Source organism: Lampris incognitus, chromosome 8 (genome assembly GCF_029633865.1).
Source record: "Lampris incognitus isolate fLamInc1 chromosome 8, fLamInc1.hap2, whole genome shotgun sequence".
NCBI lineage: Eukaryota > Metazoa > Chordata > Actinopteri > Lampriformes > Lampridae > Lampris > Lampris incognitus.
Genome location: NC_079218.1, coordinates 36,720,030 through 36,734,692, shown reverse-complemented (window position 1 = coordinate 36,734,692; position 14,663 = coordinate 36,720,030). Strand labels below are relative to the sequence as shown.

General features: G+C 43.2%; 1 protein-coding gene across 1 annotated transcript in view; it reads right to left on the bottom strand.

Moving 5' to 3' along the window:
* Positions 1–14,663, bottom strand: part of stk32a (serine/threonine kinase 32A) — a 158,473-nt gene that overhangs the window by 136,373 nt on the left and 7,437 nt on the right. The window contains exons 2-3 of the mRNA XM_056285080.1: positions 13,627–13,682; positions 9,647–9,798 (exon numbers count right to left, since the gene is read on the bottom strand). Coding sequence (XP_056141055.1) covers positions 9,647–9,798; positions 13,627–13,682 — 208 coding nt within the window. The remainder of the gene's footprint in view (positions 1–9,646; positions 9,799–13,626; positions 13,683–14,663) is intronic.

The following is a 14,663-nucleotide window of genomic DNA, read 5'->3' as shown; positions in this document are numbered from 1 at the left end:
GTGTTGGATGCCAATTAAGTACACCTCGATAATAAATCCTGTTATTCCTATGGGTAGCAGTCGTCCTAGGTGCATTCATCCATCGATAGACTGATATTATGGACTGGGGGACGTTGTGGCTTTGCAGATGATCAGTGCATCTTGACAGTGGAAAGGCACAAAATCTCCAGCTAGTGGAGAACCATTGAACTGCATGTGGAGTAGTGCTTTAAACAAACCCTAGAATGGGGCGTCGTGACGAACGACCTAGGTGAGGTGAGGTGGCTGCCAATTATTTTACTGTATAGTAAATTAAAGTACTAGTTTAATTTTATTGTTTTATTGATGTCTTCTCTGTGTATAGCAGTAGTGTCTGATATGCCATGAAGGGCCGTGTGTATGTGTGCAGGAGTGTGTCTCCATTCCACCCCAACATGACACCAGCTGGTTTCACATAGTGCTCCTCTCTATATCAGTTCAAGATGTATTATTTAGTGAAGTCAACCTGAATTGGTAAGAAAGAAAAAATGCTCTACTGGAGTAATGAAGGTGAATGAAAAACACTGGGGAGTACAAATTCATACTCTTGGCTCTTGGAGGAAATGCATTGAAGCCAAAGACTTAACTTTGTCTTTCTATCTTCCTATCATTGTTCTGAGTTGAGAAAAAAAGGCATCATGACATATCATATTGTACACAGTACACATGTCCAGATAGCAAATCTGGACCTGTGTCAGCCATCACTTAAGACGGTGTATGTACATGCAAGTTAATAATTTGATTTTTATCAGGTTAAGGCAATAATTTGACTATTGCAACTGGCAGGTTGCACCTTAATTGAACTATCTTGATCAAATTAAGGTCCAAGGTATAAGCTGTAATATATATATTACAACTATATATATATTAAAACTTACCAATTTATCCACCCTAGAAGAACTGGTCTCTCATTACAATGACGGACTTTATAGTCTTTTAAACAATCTTTTGCCTTTAAAAACCCGGTCTGTTTCCTTTACCCACTCTGCCCCTTGGTTTACACCTGCCTGCACTATGCCAGCTTAAAGCTAAAGGCAGTCACCTGGAATGCCTTTACATGAAAACTGTCATTGTTGTTCATAAAGACATGTATGACGACCACATACTTCATTATAAGGAGGCTCTCGCCACAGCAAAATCGTCTTATTATGCACATTTAATGAGATCAGGTGAAGGGAACACTACAGCTCTGTTTTCCATGGTAAACAATATTTTACAGCCACCAGACACTCTTGCACCTCACCTGTATTCAATTGCTCAATGTAAAACCTTCATGACCTTTTTTAATACCAAAATAGAAAACACTCATCAGCAATTGACCTCGTCGAACAATACTGCACACAGTTAATCTTATTCACCCCTCTATGTATCCATCTCTTCTTCACTATCTAGTTTTAAACTCCCAACTGTTGCTGAAATATCTGGTCTTATTCACAAATCCAAATCATCTACCTGTCAGCTATACCCCCTTCCTACTCATTTAGTAAGACTGTCTACCTTTGCTATCCTTTTTAATAACTGATGTCATACATTCCTCCCTTACCTCTGGTCTTGTTCCCTCTCATCTCTCAAAACAGCCACAATAACTCCAACACTCAAGAAACCTGTTGCAGACCCCAACAATTTGAATAATTTTCACCCAATCTCAAATTTACCATTTCTTTCTAAAACACTTGAAAGAACAGTCACATCTCAGGTACACGCTCACTTGCACAACAATCTGTTTGAACAATTCCAGTCTGGTTTTCGCCCTACGCACAGTACGGAGTCAGCCTTGGTGAAAATCACTAATGATCTGTTGATGGCAGCTGACTCTGGGCTCTTAACCATAATTGTCCTTCTTGACCTGAGCGCAGCCTTTGATACCATCTCACATAACATCCTGCTAGAGAGATTAGCTTCCATCGGAATAACTGGCATCCCCCTTGACTGGTTTAGATCATATCTCTCTGGCCGCAGTTAGTTTGTCCAACTTAAAAATTTGAGATCACAGTTCTTTCCTGTTACTACCGGTGTTCCCCAGGGCTCTGTATCGGGACCCCTCCTATTTATTATTTACCTATTACCTCTCGGCCACATTTTCAGGAAATTTGGCATTCAATTTCATGGCTATGTGGATGACACGCAGCTTTATCTATCCACCAAGCCTACCTCCACTCTTCCACCCACTTCCCTTTCTGACTGCTTACTAGAAATTAAATCCTGGTTTTCATACCACTTCCTCAAACTTAATAGTGAATAAACCAAGGTCCTCTTAGTAGGTACTAAATCTACTTTGCCTAAACCTGATAGTTTTTTCCATAACTATTGACAATTCTATAGTTCCTCCATCGCCTCAGGTTAAGAGTCTGGGTGTCATCTTGGACAACACATTATTTTTTGAAGCTCACATCAACAATGTTACTCGATCTGCATACTTCCACCTACGCAATATTAATTGTCTTCGCTCATCACTTAAACCGAACAGCACTGCCATACTCATTCACACCCTGGTTACATCCCGTATTGACTACTGCAATTCTATCCTCTTTCGTCTTCCCTTCAAGTGTCTTCATAAATTTCAGTTGGTCCAGAATTCAGCTGCCCATATCATTACCAGAACTCCTTCCATAGATCATATCACTCCTGTTATTCAGCAACTCCATTGGCTCCCTGTTAAATACCGTATTGACTTCAAGATCCTGCTTCTCACCTTTAAGGCCCTTAATAACCTAGCTCCTTCATATCTTTCTGAACTCCTTCATATCCAAACACCCTTCCGCACTCTCAGATCCTCTTCTGCTCTCCAACTTACTACACTATTGGCCCGCTTGACTACCATAGGGTCTAGAGCCTTCAGTCGTTCTGCACCCTGCCTATGGAACTCTCTCCCACAAGACATTCACAACATTGACTCTCTTTCAACCTTAAAATCCTATCTCAAAACATACCTTTTCAAACTGGCACATTCAGTCTGATCCATGCTTCATTGAGTTTTGTTCAGATGATAATTTTATACTTATCTGTTGTATTAACTTTTTATTGTCTAAACCGCTTTGTTTTGATTTTGTGCTGTCTGATACAGTGCTGCTTGTTTTGTTTTTTTTTTGTTTTTTTTTTCTAAACTGTGTTCTGGAAGGTGTCTTTGAGTGCTCTGAAAGGCGCCCACAAATAAAATGTATTTTATATATATACATATCCAGCCATTATCCAAACCACTTATCCTGCTCTCCAGCAGTCATTGGGCTGTAGGCGGGGAGACACCCTGGACAGGCTGCCAGTCCATCATAGGGCCCATACACACACACACACACACACACACACACACACACACACACACACACACACACACACACACACACACACACACACACACACACACACACACACACACACACACACACACACACACACGGAGAAAACCCATGCAGACACGGGGAGAACATGCAAACTCCGCACAGAGGACGACCCTGGACGACCCCCAAGGTTGGACTACCCAGGGGCTCGAACCCAGGACCGTCTTGCTGTGAGGCGACCACGCTAACCACTGCACCACAAAAAAAAAAAAATTATATATTCAAATCAGCGAATATCAGAATGTGCAGTCATCCTGGTATTGCCCAAGACTAACTGTGTCAAGGAAAGCTATAAAAATGTCAGTTTTAACCTTGAAATTAAGACTGAGTGATGGTAGGTTACTACAAGCTTAAAAAAAAGTTTCAAGCTTTATGTCCTACATTATCTCACAGAACCTTCCCATAAAGAACTATGCAGTGTCATTATTTTTGCTCTGTCATTCTCAAAAGCATACTGCCTGTCATTTCCAAGACGGTCTAATTTGGATTATAGGGTTTCAGATTTATATAATTTATCTCTAGGACAATAAAATACCACCAAATCAATCATCAAATCAAATCACATCAGCAACCAAATCAATATGTTCTCTTGACTTATCAAGCGGGGTAGTGTGTGTGTGTGTGTGTGTGTGTGTGTGTGTGTGTGTGTGTGTGTTAGTAAAAAGGCATAACAGAAATTCAGCTACTTGATTTTACCTCTAGTAGAGACTGTCAGATTGCACCAGGCTTTATCTTCTGCTTTAGGCCCTCATCTCTCACAGATATAAGTGGAGTTCACTGGAGACTCAGTGCACAACCTGAGTTCAATAGATTGTCTCGTCAACTATGAGATGGCTAGAAAACGTTTATCTCTGCCCATCAGCACACACACGAATAGCGAAGACATTGATAAGGAAGCAACACCACAGAAAGCGATTTAGAGCCCTCCAACACAGCGTAACACAAACACTAGGTTTGATCTATCTCAGCTTGCAGAGAGATAGCTCCAGCTTAGCAGAAATTCACTGAAAAGAGAAGAAGAATGGGCTGATGGTGAGAAATCCCCCTCAGCGTAGTCAAACTCAGTCAGGTTTTTGAAGAAAATGTGGGATGAGCTGCTGACACACACTCTCTCTCTCTCTCTCTCTCTCTCTCTCCTTCTCCCCTCTCCCCCTTCTCCCTAGTGTGAGTATTAACTCTGACCTTTGACAGCGGTAACAGTAGTGAAGAGGGCACCTCTTACAGATTGGCACCAGGTGCCACAAAGGCAGAACTGGCAGCCCTGCCAGCACTCGCACTTCAATAACCAGGACTGCCTCAAAATCTTCCTACAGCCTGACCACAATATATACAATATCCATCTATTATCCAAGCCGCTTCTCCGAATTCGGGTAGCAGGATGCTGGAGCCTATCCCAGCAGTCATTGGGCGGCAGGTGGGGAGCCACCCTGGACAGGCCGCCAGTCCAATCAAAGGGCTGACACATTCACACCTAGGGACAATTTAGTACAGCTGATTCACCTGACCTACATGTCTTTGGACTGTGGGAGGAAACCGGAGCACCAGGAGGAAACCCACGCAGACAACATGCAAACTCCACACAGAGGACAACCCCGTGGTTCGAACCCAGGACCTTCTTGTTGTGAGGTGACCGTGCTAACCTCTGCGCCACCACCGTGCCACCCATGGTGTATATATACAATATGTAAGAGTTTAAGCATATTGTAGATTCTATTTTCATCCCAGTTGCCTCTGCTATCTGCAATGATGCCTAGTCCACACATACACAGGAATTTTTGAAAATGTAGCTTTTTCGATGCATTTTGGCCTTTCATTCACACGCAAACTGCACTTTAGGTCACTGAAACGAGATCTTTGGGAAAACTCCTTCCAGGGTGAGGATTTTCAGAAACTCTGTTTACAGTGTTGACGTGTAGACGGGGAAAGCCGAGTTTTTGATTTGGCGTGGGCTTTTTTCAGGCTTCTGATTGGCTATCATGGCTTTAGGGTTAGGGTTATATCACCGCCTGTTGGCTTGGCATGCTCCTGACAGCACTTTCATTGTGCTGAGTAGCACGTGTTTTTGCGTTTTCATTTGGATGATTTTTTTCTTCTTTTAAACAGTACTTCTGTGGACGGGATTTTTTTTCTAAGTAGAAAAGGAGGAAAAACCCTGTTATCAAAATGACCCGTGTACGTGTGGACTAGGCATTAGTTTACATCTCTCTAACAATATGCTCTAGAAATGCAAAAAAAATAAATATTTCATTTTATGTTTGTGTTTATAAGAGTAATGTTTTTCTTTTCTTGAGAAATGCAACATTTTTTTATAGTTATGTCATCCTGCACTTGCAAGTGTACACAAAAGAGGTCCAATGAATGGGGAGCGAGATTGAGAGAAAACATATCCTCTTACATAAAAACTGAAAGTAGACGATGGCATATTGATTTCCCCATTCTGCTAAGAATGCCCCGTCATTACTGCCTGTTAATCATATCAAACCCCCTCCCCTCACCCGATCCAACCAGCAGGATATAGTACGTGGAATCGTGGAAGTTCGCGGCCCTCTACGTGCACTCAAGGTGGCGCAATGATCACCCGCCTCTGAATGTGATGCTCTTCGCTTTCTCTCCTACACTACTATATTATATACTATGGAGGTGGAGGTAAAAGAGAAGATGAAAATTAGAAGACAAAAAAAAAGAGGGGAATAGAGCAGAATGGAAAAAAAGAAGAGAAAAAAAGAAAAGAGGAGAGGAAAGAAATGGCGAAAGGAGAGGACAGGAAGAGAAGCCAAGAGAAATTGGGACAGTGAAGGGCAGTGATGGGAGAAGAAAGATAAAAGCAGAGGGAGGACGAGAAAGGGACGGGGCGGGGGGGGCATAGTTTCTTTCGGCCTGTGGTTCAGTGCAGTCCATGCCTGCAGGTAATCTCTTTCCATCTCTGACCTTGAATGCTTACCAGAGGACACTCACACCAGCCCGTGCATGCCAGCGAGAGAGAAGGAGAGAGAAAGAGAGAGCGAGAGGGAGGGAGGGAGAGAGAGAGAGAGAGAGAGAGAGAGAGAGAGAGAGAGAGAGAGAGAGAGAGAGAGAGAGAGAGAGAGAGAGAGAGAGAGAGAGAGAGAGAGAGAGAGAGAGAGCTTTCATGCAGGCGAGTGGGCACAGCGCTGACCAAAGCACATCTCTAGGGGCAATCTTTAACAGCTCGGGGCATTCAAATTGCTGCCAAGTGCACTAACTTCCTGCGTGCGTCCTTATTGGATTTATTGTCCAACACAGAACGCAATCAAGCAAGCAAGCGCTGCCGTTGTTGGTGTGATGAGTTGGCTTTATAGCCAGCCCTCCTCTGTGGTCCTCCCTTTACACTTCCATTCTTCTTCTCCAGTCTCCTTTCCTTTTCTGCCTTGGGCTTTTCCCTTCTTCTCTTCTTCTCACTCCCCACCCCCAAGAAGTTTCTTTGCTTTGCAACCATCATATCAGTTATCAAAGGATCGCTTGTCGCCACCGCCGACACTTGTCTGGGATAAGGAAGTGGTTTCAAATACAGTAGAGACAGAAGGAAGGGATAGACTGAGAGAGGGAGAAAGAGAGAGGGAGAGGGAGAAAGAGAGTGAGAGAGAGAGAGCAAAGGATAGAGAGAACCAAAAAAAAAGAATAGACCTTCACTTTCACATTGGGTAAGTTACTTCATCTAATTATGAAGCAGTTGCCGACCCCTCAGCCCCATCAAAAATTGAAAATATAAACTGTTGTTTATGAAGTCAAGCCAAAAATAACAGTTCATATCAGAAGTCTGTTATCCAACTTGTGGAATCAAGGTGTGAAGAACAACAACTCATTCAAAATTTGATTAGCAACACTTAAAAAGCATCTTACATCAATAGGTATTGTCCTTGAAATTGATTTTTGGAGAATCAGTGTGAGATCATTGACTTATGGGCACCATATACCTGTTTTTCTGTCATGTTGGTCATTTGCCTGCAGAAGACCCTGTCAGGTTGAAACGTTGCATGTAGTCAATAGAGAATATCCATGAGCTTTAATATCCTGTGTGCAGATACTTCTTTGTCCCTCGTTCTTCACCTGAAGATTTTCCTGCACATGGCCTAAGACAGATGGGATGTGCACACAAACTCGCTACTGCGCTAGCTACCATTAACCCCCATTCAAATGCTTTGATTCCATAAGCCGGACAACAGAGAGCATGTGCTCCTTTTCCACTTTATTCGGACAGACCTGCCAGCGTCTGCCTCTCTGAGGGCTCCTCAGCGGTAAGGCAGGGCCGACACTTATCTACCAGTGTGAGTCCTGACACCCAATAAGCCCAGCCCTTCACAGTCTGATGACGTTTTCCCTCAGGAGAAACGGTTTCAAAGCCCCGAGTGAGGTGGCAAAAGGAGCCACCGCCAAGAAGGGAGAGCGGTGACCATCACATTAGAGCTCAGATCAGCGAGCAACCACGTTTTCCTTTTAGCGGGCTCAGCCAAGGCGAGTCAGCTCACTGTGAGCTCTGTGGACTGACGGCGGAGAAGATGTGAGAGGTTCATTTTTCTGTCTTTTTAATGTTTCATCAGTCATGCTGTATCATTTCATCTTTGTGGCTTACTACGCTCTTTTCTACGCCACCTTTACTTTTGTGAACTGTTTAGTATTATCAGCAAAGATATTATGCTGATAATTGGGGAGGGGTCTCATTCTAAGTTTGACAGTGTTGGATATTTATGCTTTTACCATCTATGATTTGTGACATAGTTGTGTTATTTTGTCATACAGGCTTCTTGCCATGTTGAAGTGTGCATTGCTGCCCTGTTTTCCCTTCCCCATGCATTTTCACAGACATAGCTTATTTCCTTTCTCGCCTTCTTAATTTGAAAGGCTTTAAAGACTCCCAAGATTACGCAAACCAACACAAACCTGAATTACACACAAAAAAACAAGTCATCCTGGAAAACCATCCCTCCATCCAATGGCGTAAATAGAGACAATGCAGGCAGTGCGGTTGCACTGGGGTCAGGGGGGGGGCAATGGGGTAGGGGCGGGGTGTAGAGAGAGCGGGACCTCCAACAATGTGTTGGGCAGAGAACGTGAGTGATTCAGATTGTCACCTCGGTTACGTCTGTTTTCAAAGAAGAACCCATGCTAAATTAAAAAGCGGTGCCATTCGCTGTTATTGCCTTCAAAAGGGCAAATCCATCTCTGTCATTGTTTTCTTTTTTTTTCTTCTTCTTCTTCCAAATAGTCCGTAGCAATCGATAATAAAATTATAGGATTATTCTATATAAACTATAAAAACTATAAATAAACTATAAAAAAATAATTCAATGAATAATATCTTATTTTCTTTGGTATTTTTGTCATATGCAATGATGACGATTGCTGGGTAATATGTATGCTGTTGTCCAATGTCAAGTCTCTATTTGATCACATGACGAGACTAGTAAGTAGTGTGCACTGGGGCCCATCATAATAGCATGCACCAGGGCCCTCCATAATAGCATGCACTAGGGTATGTCATAATAACTTGCACTAGGGCCCGTCATAATAGTGTACACTAGGGCGCGTCATAATAGTGTGCACTAGGCCCGTCATAATAGCATGCACTAGGGTGCATCACAATAGCTTGAACAAGGGCCCATCATGACAGCGTGCACCGGGGTCCAACATAATAGCGTACACCAGGGCTCATCATAATAGCGTGCACTGGGGTCCATCATAATAGTGTGCACTAGGGCCCTCCATAATAGTGTGCACTAGGGCCCTCCATAATAGCGTGCACTAGGGTGCATTATAATAACGTGCAATAGGGCCCATCATAATAGCGTGCACTAGGGCCCTCCATAATAGCGTGCACTAGGGTGCATTATAATAACGTGCAATAGGGCCCATCATAATAGCGTGCACTAGGGCCCGTCATGTACACTAAGGCCCGTCATAATAGTATGTACTATGGCCCATCATAATAGTGTGTACTAGGGTGCATCATAATAGTGTGCACTAGGGGGCTCCATAATAGCGTGCACTAGGGTGCGTCATAATAGCGTGCAATAGGGCCCTCCACAATAGTGTGCACTAGGGCCCATCAGCGTGCATTAGGGCCCGTCATAATAGTGTGCACTGGGGCCTGTCGTAACTACTACCTCCCGCCATTGCCTCCATCACCTTAACCTTAGCCTTAACCCTAACTATTGATCATATACCCTAAATATCACTGGAAATACCATCTCCCCTCATCTGACTTGTATTCTGAAATGCCAGCCAGTGTCAAACACACACAGACACACACAGACACACACACTGGTATGGAGACTCACCAGAAGTTGACAAGGAAGGGATGCTCAAGGTTTTGCATGATCTGCAGCTCTTTGAAGACATTCCTCACTTCGTTCCGCTCCACACACTTCAGCTTGTTCATGTACTTCATGGCATACATTTTCTTAGTGTCTTTCTTCTGCACAATGCACACCTGGTGAGGAACACATGAAACAGCCACGCTCAGCCACTGCTGCCAAAAATATACCTTTAACGCTTTGGGAGTTTTTGTTTTTTTGTTGTCTTTTTGTCGTATTCATTATGTGCTCTTTGAGGTTGCATCTGTGTTCTTTGGAGGTTTGCAACAGTCAGAGGAACGGTTCAGCTGTTTCCTCGTTGCGATGCCCCGACTCTGTGTGTGTGTGTGGTGGTTGGATTATCAGGACGATCCAGAGTCCTTCCTAGTACTGTTCTCTATTAATATATATACATTCCTCTTTCAACATTGGCAAAAATGATTTCTTCCTCGAGTTATTTCTTTTTCTTGCTTGCTGAGAAAATTGTACGAGGCTCCTCTTACTCTGACATTTGTTGACAGGTGGAAATCAGTAGGGAGCATAATAACTCCTTTCAAAACTACATGAATCCTCAATAACACGTATTTCCAGTGAAGTGGCTTGTTTTATCTGATGGAGACAGACGTGAAGCGCTATCGTCTGGTGAAGCAAAGTGCCAAATGAAATAACCAGCACAATCTGAGTGGCGGCAACTAAGTGCAGACGTATAAATTACATTTTATTCAGCCATTATTAAACCAAGATGTCGCCTTGAGATGCAGAGCGTCTTTTTTAGGGGAGGCAAGGCAGCATTATTAACAAATGTGAAAGACTTCATTCAAACAAACAGCATAGAAACACTGCAGAACTGTTTCATTCACATGCAGCCATATTTAAAGCATATTTTAATGTATAATGGGTTGGACTTCGACTGCAGGGGCACACCAAGTCATCCAGTCCATCCAGGTATAATTTGGGACAAATCAACGGTCCTTTGGCCAGTATCTCTAAAAGATACTTACTGATAGAGATGCCTATACTATATAAGATCATTTATTGGAAATTTCCCATGATGCAGTTTTTAAAAAGATGTGAATGCTTGTGATGTGCTTCTCTGCCCTAAGCCATGTAATCTGTGTAAAACATATGCTTATGGTGAGCAATAAATCTGCAGCTTTGAGTTTTATATGCTGACTGAAAATCACCTATATAATAAAATGATGATATAATGCTACGATAATAATAATATATATGATATATATAACATCCATCCATCCATTCTCTGTGCCACTTATCTTGCTCTCAGGGTCGCGGGGATGCTGGAGCCTATTCCAGAAGTGATTGGGTGGCAGGCGGGGAGACAACCTGGACAAGCCACCAGGCCATCACAGGGCCCACACCCACACACACACACACACACACACACACACCCAACCATACTTAGGGACAATTTACAATTTAGTATGGCCGATTTACATGTCTTTGGACTGTGGGAGGAAACCGGATCACCCGGAGGAAACCCACGCAGACACGGGGAGAATATGCAAACCTCACACAGAGCATAACCCGGGATGACCCACCAAGGATGGAATACCCCAGGGCTCGAACCCAGGACCTTCTTGCTGTGAGGCGACTGTGCTAACCACTGCGCCATCATGCCGCCCATATATATAACATATATATTATATATTATTATAGCACTATCATCATTATATCATAATCATATATATCATTATATATATATATATATATATATATATATATATATATATACACACACTCACACATACATACACATATATACACATCTATATTATATGTATATATTATATGATATATATGATGATATAATGATGATAGTAATGAGGTGATATATTTGTAATTTTGCGATAATGAGCTACACAAATAAAACTGACTTGACTTGACTGGTGGTGATGATCCAGAAGGTTTTAGGCTACATACTCATTCAGAAGTTTGTGATCACCTGGAAGGTTCAGCTTTGACTGGTCCTATCTCCGACATAATCTATAAACATTATGTCTTTCCTGCTAGCCGAGAAAGCCCATTATTGGGTACAATCAGCACAGTTTTATTTCTTAAAACCTTCTCATAATCAGTTAAGATCCACAGTATTGGTCACCATGACTGTGCCCGTTTACCTTCAATCATGAAACATTTTAGATGCTGTACTGTGCCGTACGATGCTACAGTGTCATGTTTATTGTGCAACTAATTGCTCATCTAAAATCTGCCTTTATGGGAAAGAAGTATGCATGGCTTTATTGACACGATTACTGAGACTAGTGTGTGGGGGCAAATCTTGGCTTCAGACACACACATACACACACACACACACACACACACAGCTAGGAACCTAGACACACACACAAACACACAAACACACACACAAACACACACACATACACACACACACTTACAGCTTCACTCTCCCACTTCCACACAAAATCAGGCGCCCGTGGTGCGCTGCCCTTCATGTCTATGTAGCGGTTCTTGTGTGTGTCTTCGGCTGTGAATGAGCCCGTCAATGCTGCTATCTAAGAGAGTGATCTGTGGACCAGCTGGCCCGGTTAATCACATCTCTCCTCCACTGTGATTACACTGCTTATCTGGCAAGGCAGCTAAACGCTAGGCAGGAGCGACGGTGACGCTTGTGTGGGGAATAGTGTGTGTTGGGGAGGTTATCTGGTCAAGCTAGATTTTTTTTTCCAGATTAACCTATTATCTTTGCATATTAATACGGACAGTTTGTGTATGTGTGAGCGCCGCTGCCTTTGAGCGTGTGTGTTGGAAAGTGTGAATGTGCGTCATAATTTCAGGTTGTCTGCACTGTGCCACGAAACACCAAACGACCACATGACTGTTAGGGCGAGCAACTAATTTCACTTTACGAGATACAAATTGAAAAGTGCAAACATGAATGAAAATCCTTGCTCCAGAACATTGTGTGAATTTGATGAGAAAATTTAATTTGTCTACATTTGGATGAAAATATATGAACATTTTTGCCATCGTGTTGGCAGGCCCATTTCTAGTTGGGTTTTGTTTCTTCAAGTTCCTGGTGGCTGCATCAGACTGGTAAATTGGAATAAACTATACTGTATATTACACTCATATTTCTGATTATAATATATCATTATATTATTATATTACATATATGTATAATATAGATTATAACCTATAATTATGGGTTTGGTCTGAAGTAGTGGGGTTATAATTTGGCCCCCCCCCTTTTTTCTCCACAATTGTGCTTGGCCAATTACTCAACCCTTCCGAGTCGTTCCGGTCACTGCTCCACCCCCTCTGCTGATCCAGGGAGGGCTGCTGACTACCACAAGCCTCCTCCGATACATGTGGAGTTGCCAGCCACTTCTTTTCACCTGACAGTGAGGAGTTTCGCCAGGGGGACATAGCGCATGGGAGGATCACGCTATTCCCCCCAGTTCCCCCTCCCCCTTGAACAGGTGCCACGACTGACCAGAGGAGGCGCTAGTGCAGCGACCAGGACACATACCCACATCCAGCTTCCCACCCGCAGACACAGCCATTTGTGTCTGAAGGGATGCCTGACAAAGCCGGAGGTAACACGGGGATTCGATCCAGCTATCCCCGTGTTGGTAGGCAACGGAGTAGACCGCTACGCTACCCAGACGCCTCGTCATTTTGCTTTTTAATGTCTTCAATTTTGTGCTGCGACCTTGACATGCTGTTTGTATTTTAACTGTGTTTTGTATTTTAACTGTGTTTTCCTCCATCAGTGGTTCATATGGAGCATCTTCCTCTTTGGCACCTTTACATCGTGGAGCTAATCAGTATCGGGGCTGTTTCATAACAAACAGTGAGAATTCAGGTTCGGTACTGGGCAATGGGTATTTTTTAATGCCCAAGATTCAATTTATTTGTTTTGTATTTGTTTTTTGTTTTTTTTTCTGACTCAAAACGCATTATTTCCCCAAAAATGGACTTACCTTTCCAAAGCTTCCTTTTCCGATAGCTCTCAGGATCTGGAAGTGGTCGAAATTGACTAGGGGAGGAAAAAGAGGAGAGAATCTATTAAGCTTTTGTGAAGTACAACGCTGAATGTGAAAACACATCACGGTGTTTTTGCTTCTGACGAGGCCAACATGCGTGAGAGACCTTTAACAGCAAACACAATGGAAACCGTCATGATAAACCAATTGACATCTGGCCGCCTTGGCACATGGAAAATGAGCCTGCTACCATCTGCAAACGGAGAGAGATCTGCATGTCAGATGTCAAGCTAGGCTAACCATGCTGTTACATTCACATCCAGCTCACTTTGATGACCGTGCAAAAGCTAAAACTAACATGGAGACCTGATTTTATTGGAAGAAAGAGAATGCACGGGGCGTCTGAAAGGTCATTGCCATTATATGCCAGAAGAGTGGAATGAGCTTCAAGGAAGACACATCTTTCGGAGATGAAGCATTATGTGCTTTGAGCACATAAACGAAGCCAAAAAGGGGAGAAAAAAAACGGAATTCTAGCAAGCGTTAAAAGGCAACACATACAGTCTAATCAAGACTTTCAGCAGTTCAGTGTTTATTCTGTGCCTTTTATGAATTCTCTATTCTGCTCCGAGAGGACGGTAAAGATAACATGCGGTTCACTCTTTCTCCTTTCCTCTCTTTCCCTCTCTTGTGCCTACTGGCTCACTTACACACACACACACACACACACACACACACACACACACACACACACACACACACATGCACACAAACAAGCACACAGACACATGTGTGCACAAACACACAACCTGACTCAGAACATCACACGCTATCTCTCGCTCCTACTTATCTCCAATTGGAACGGCATGGGGCCTGTTTGTTTTCGGCTGCCATGACAACCAGGAGAGAAGGTTTTCCCTCTCTGCTGCTTCGCCGAGGACAGAACAGCTGCCACTCACTCTTACCACTCATCTGACCCCCCCCCCCCCCACACACACACACAATGCACCATGCCCTGAGATATCGCACTGTTA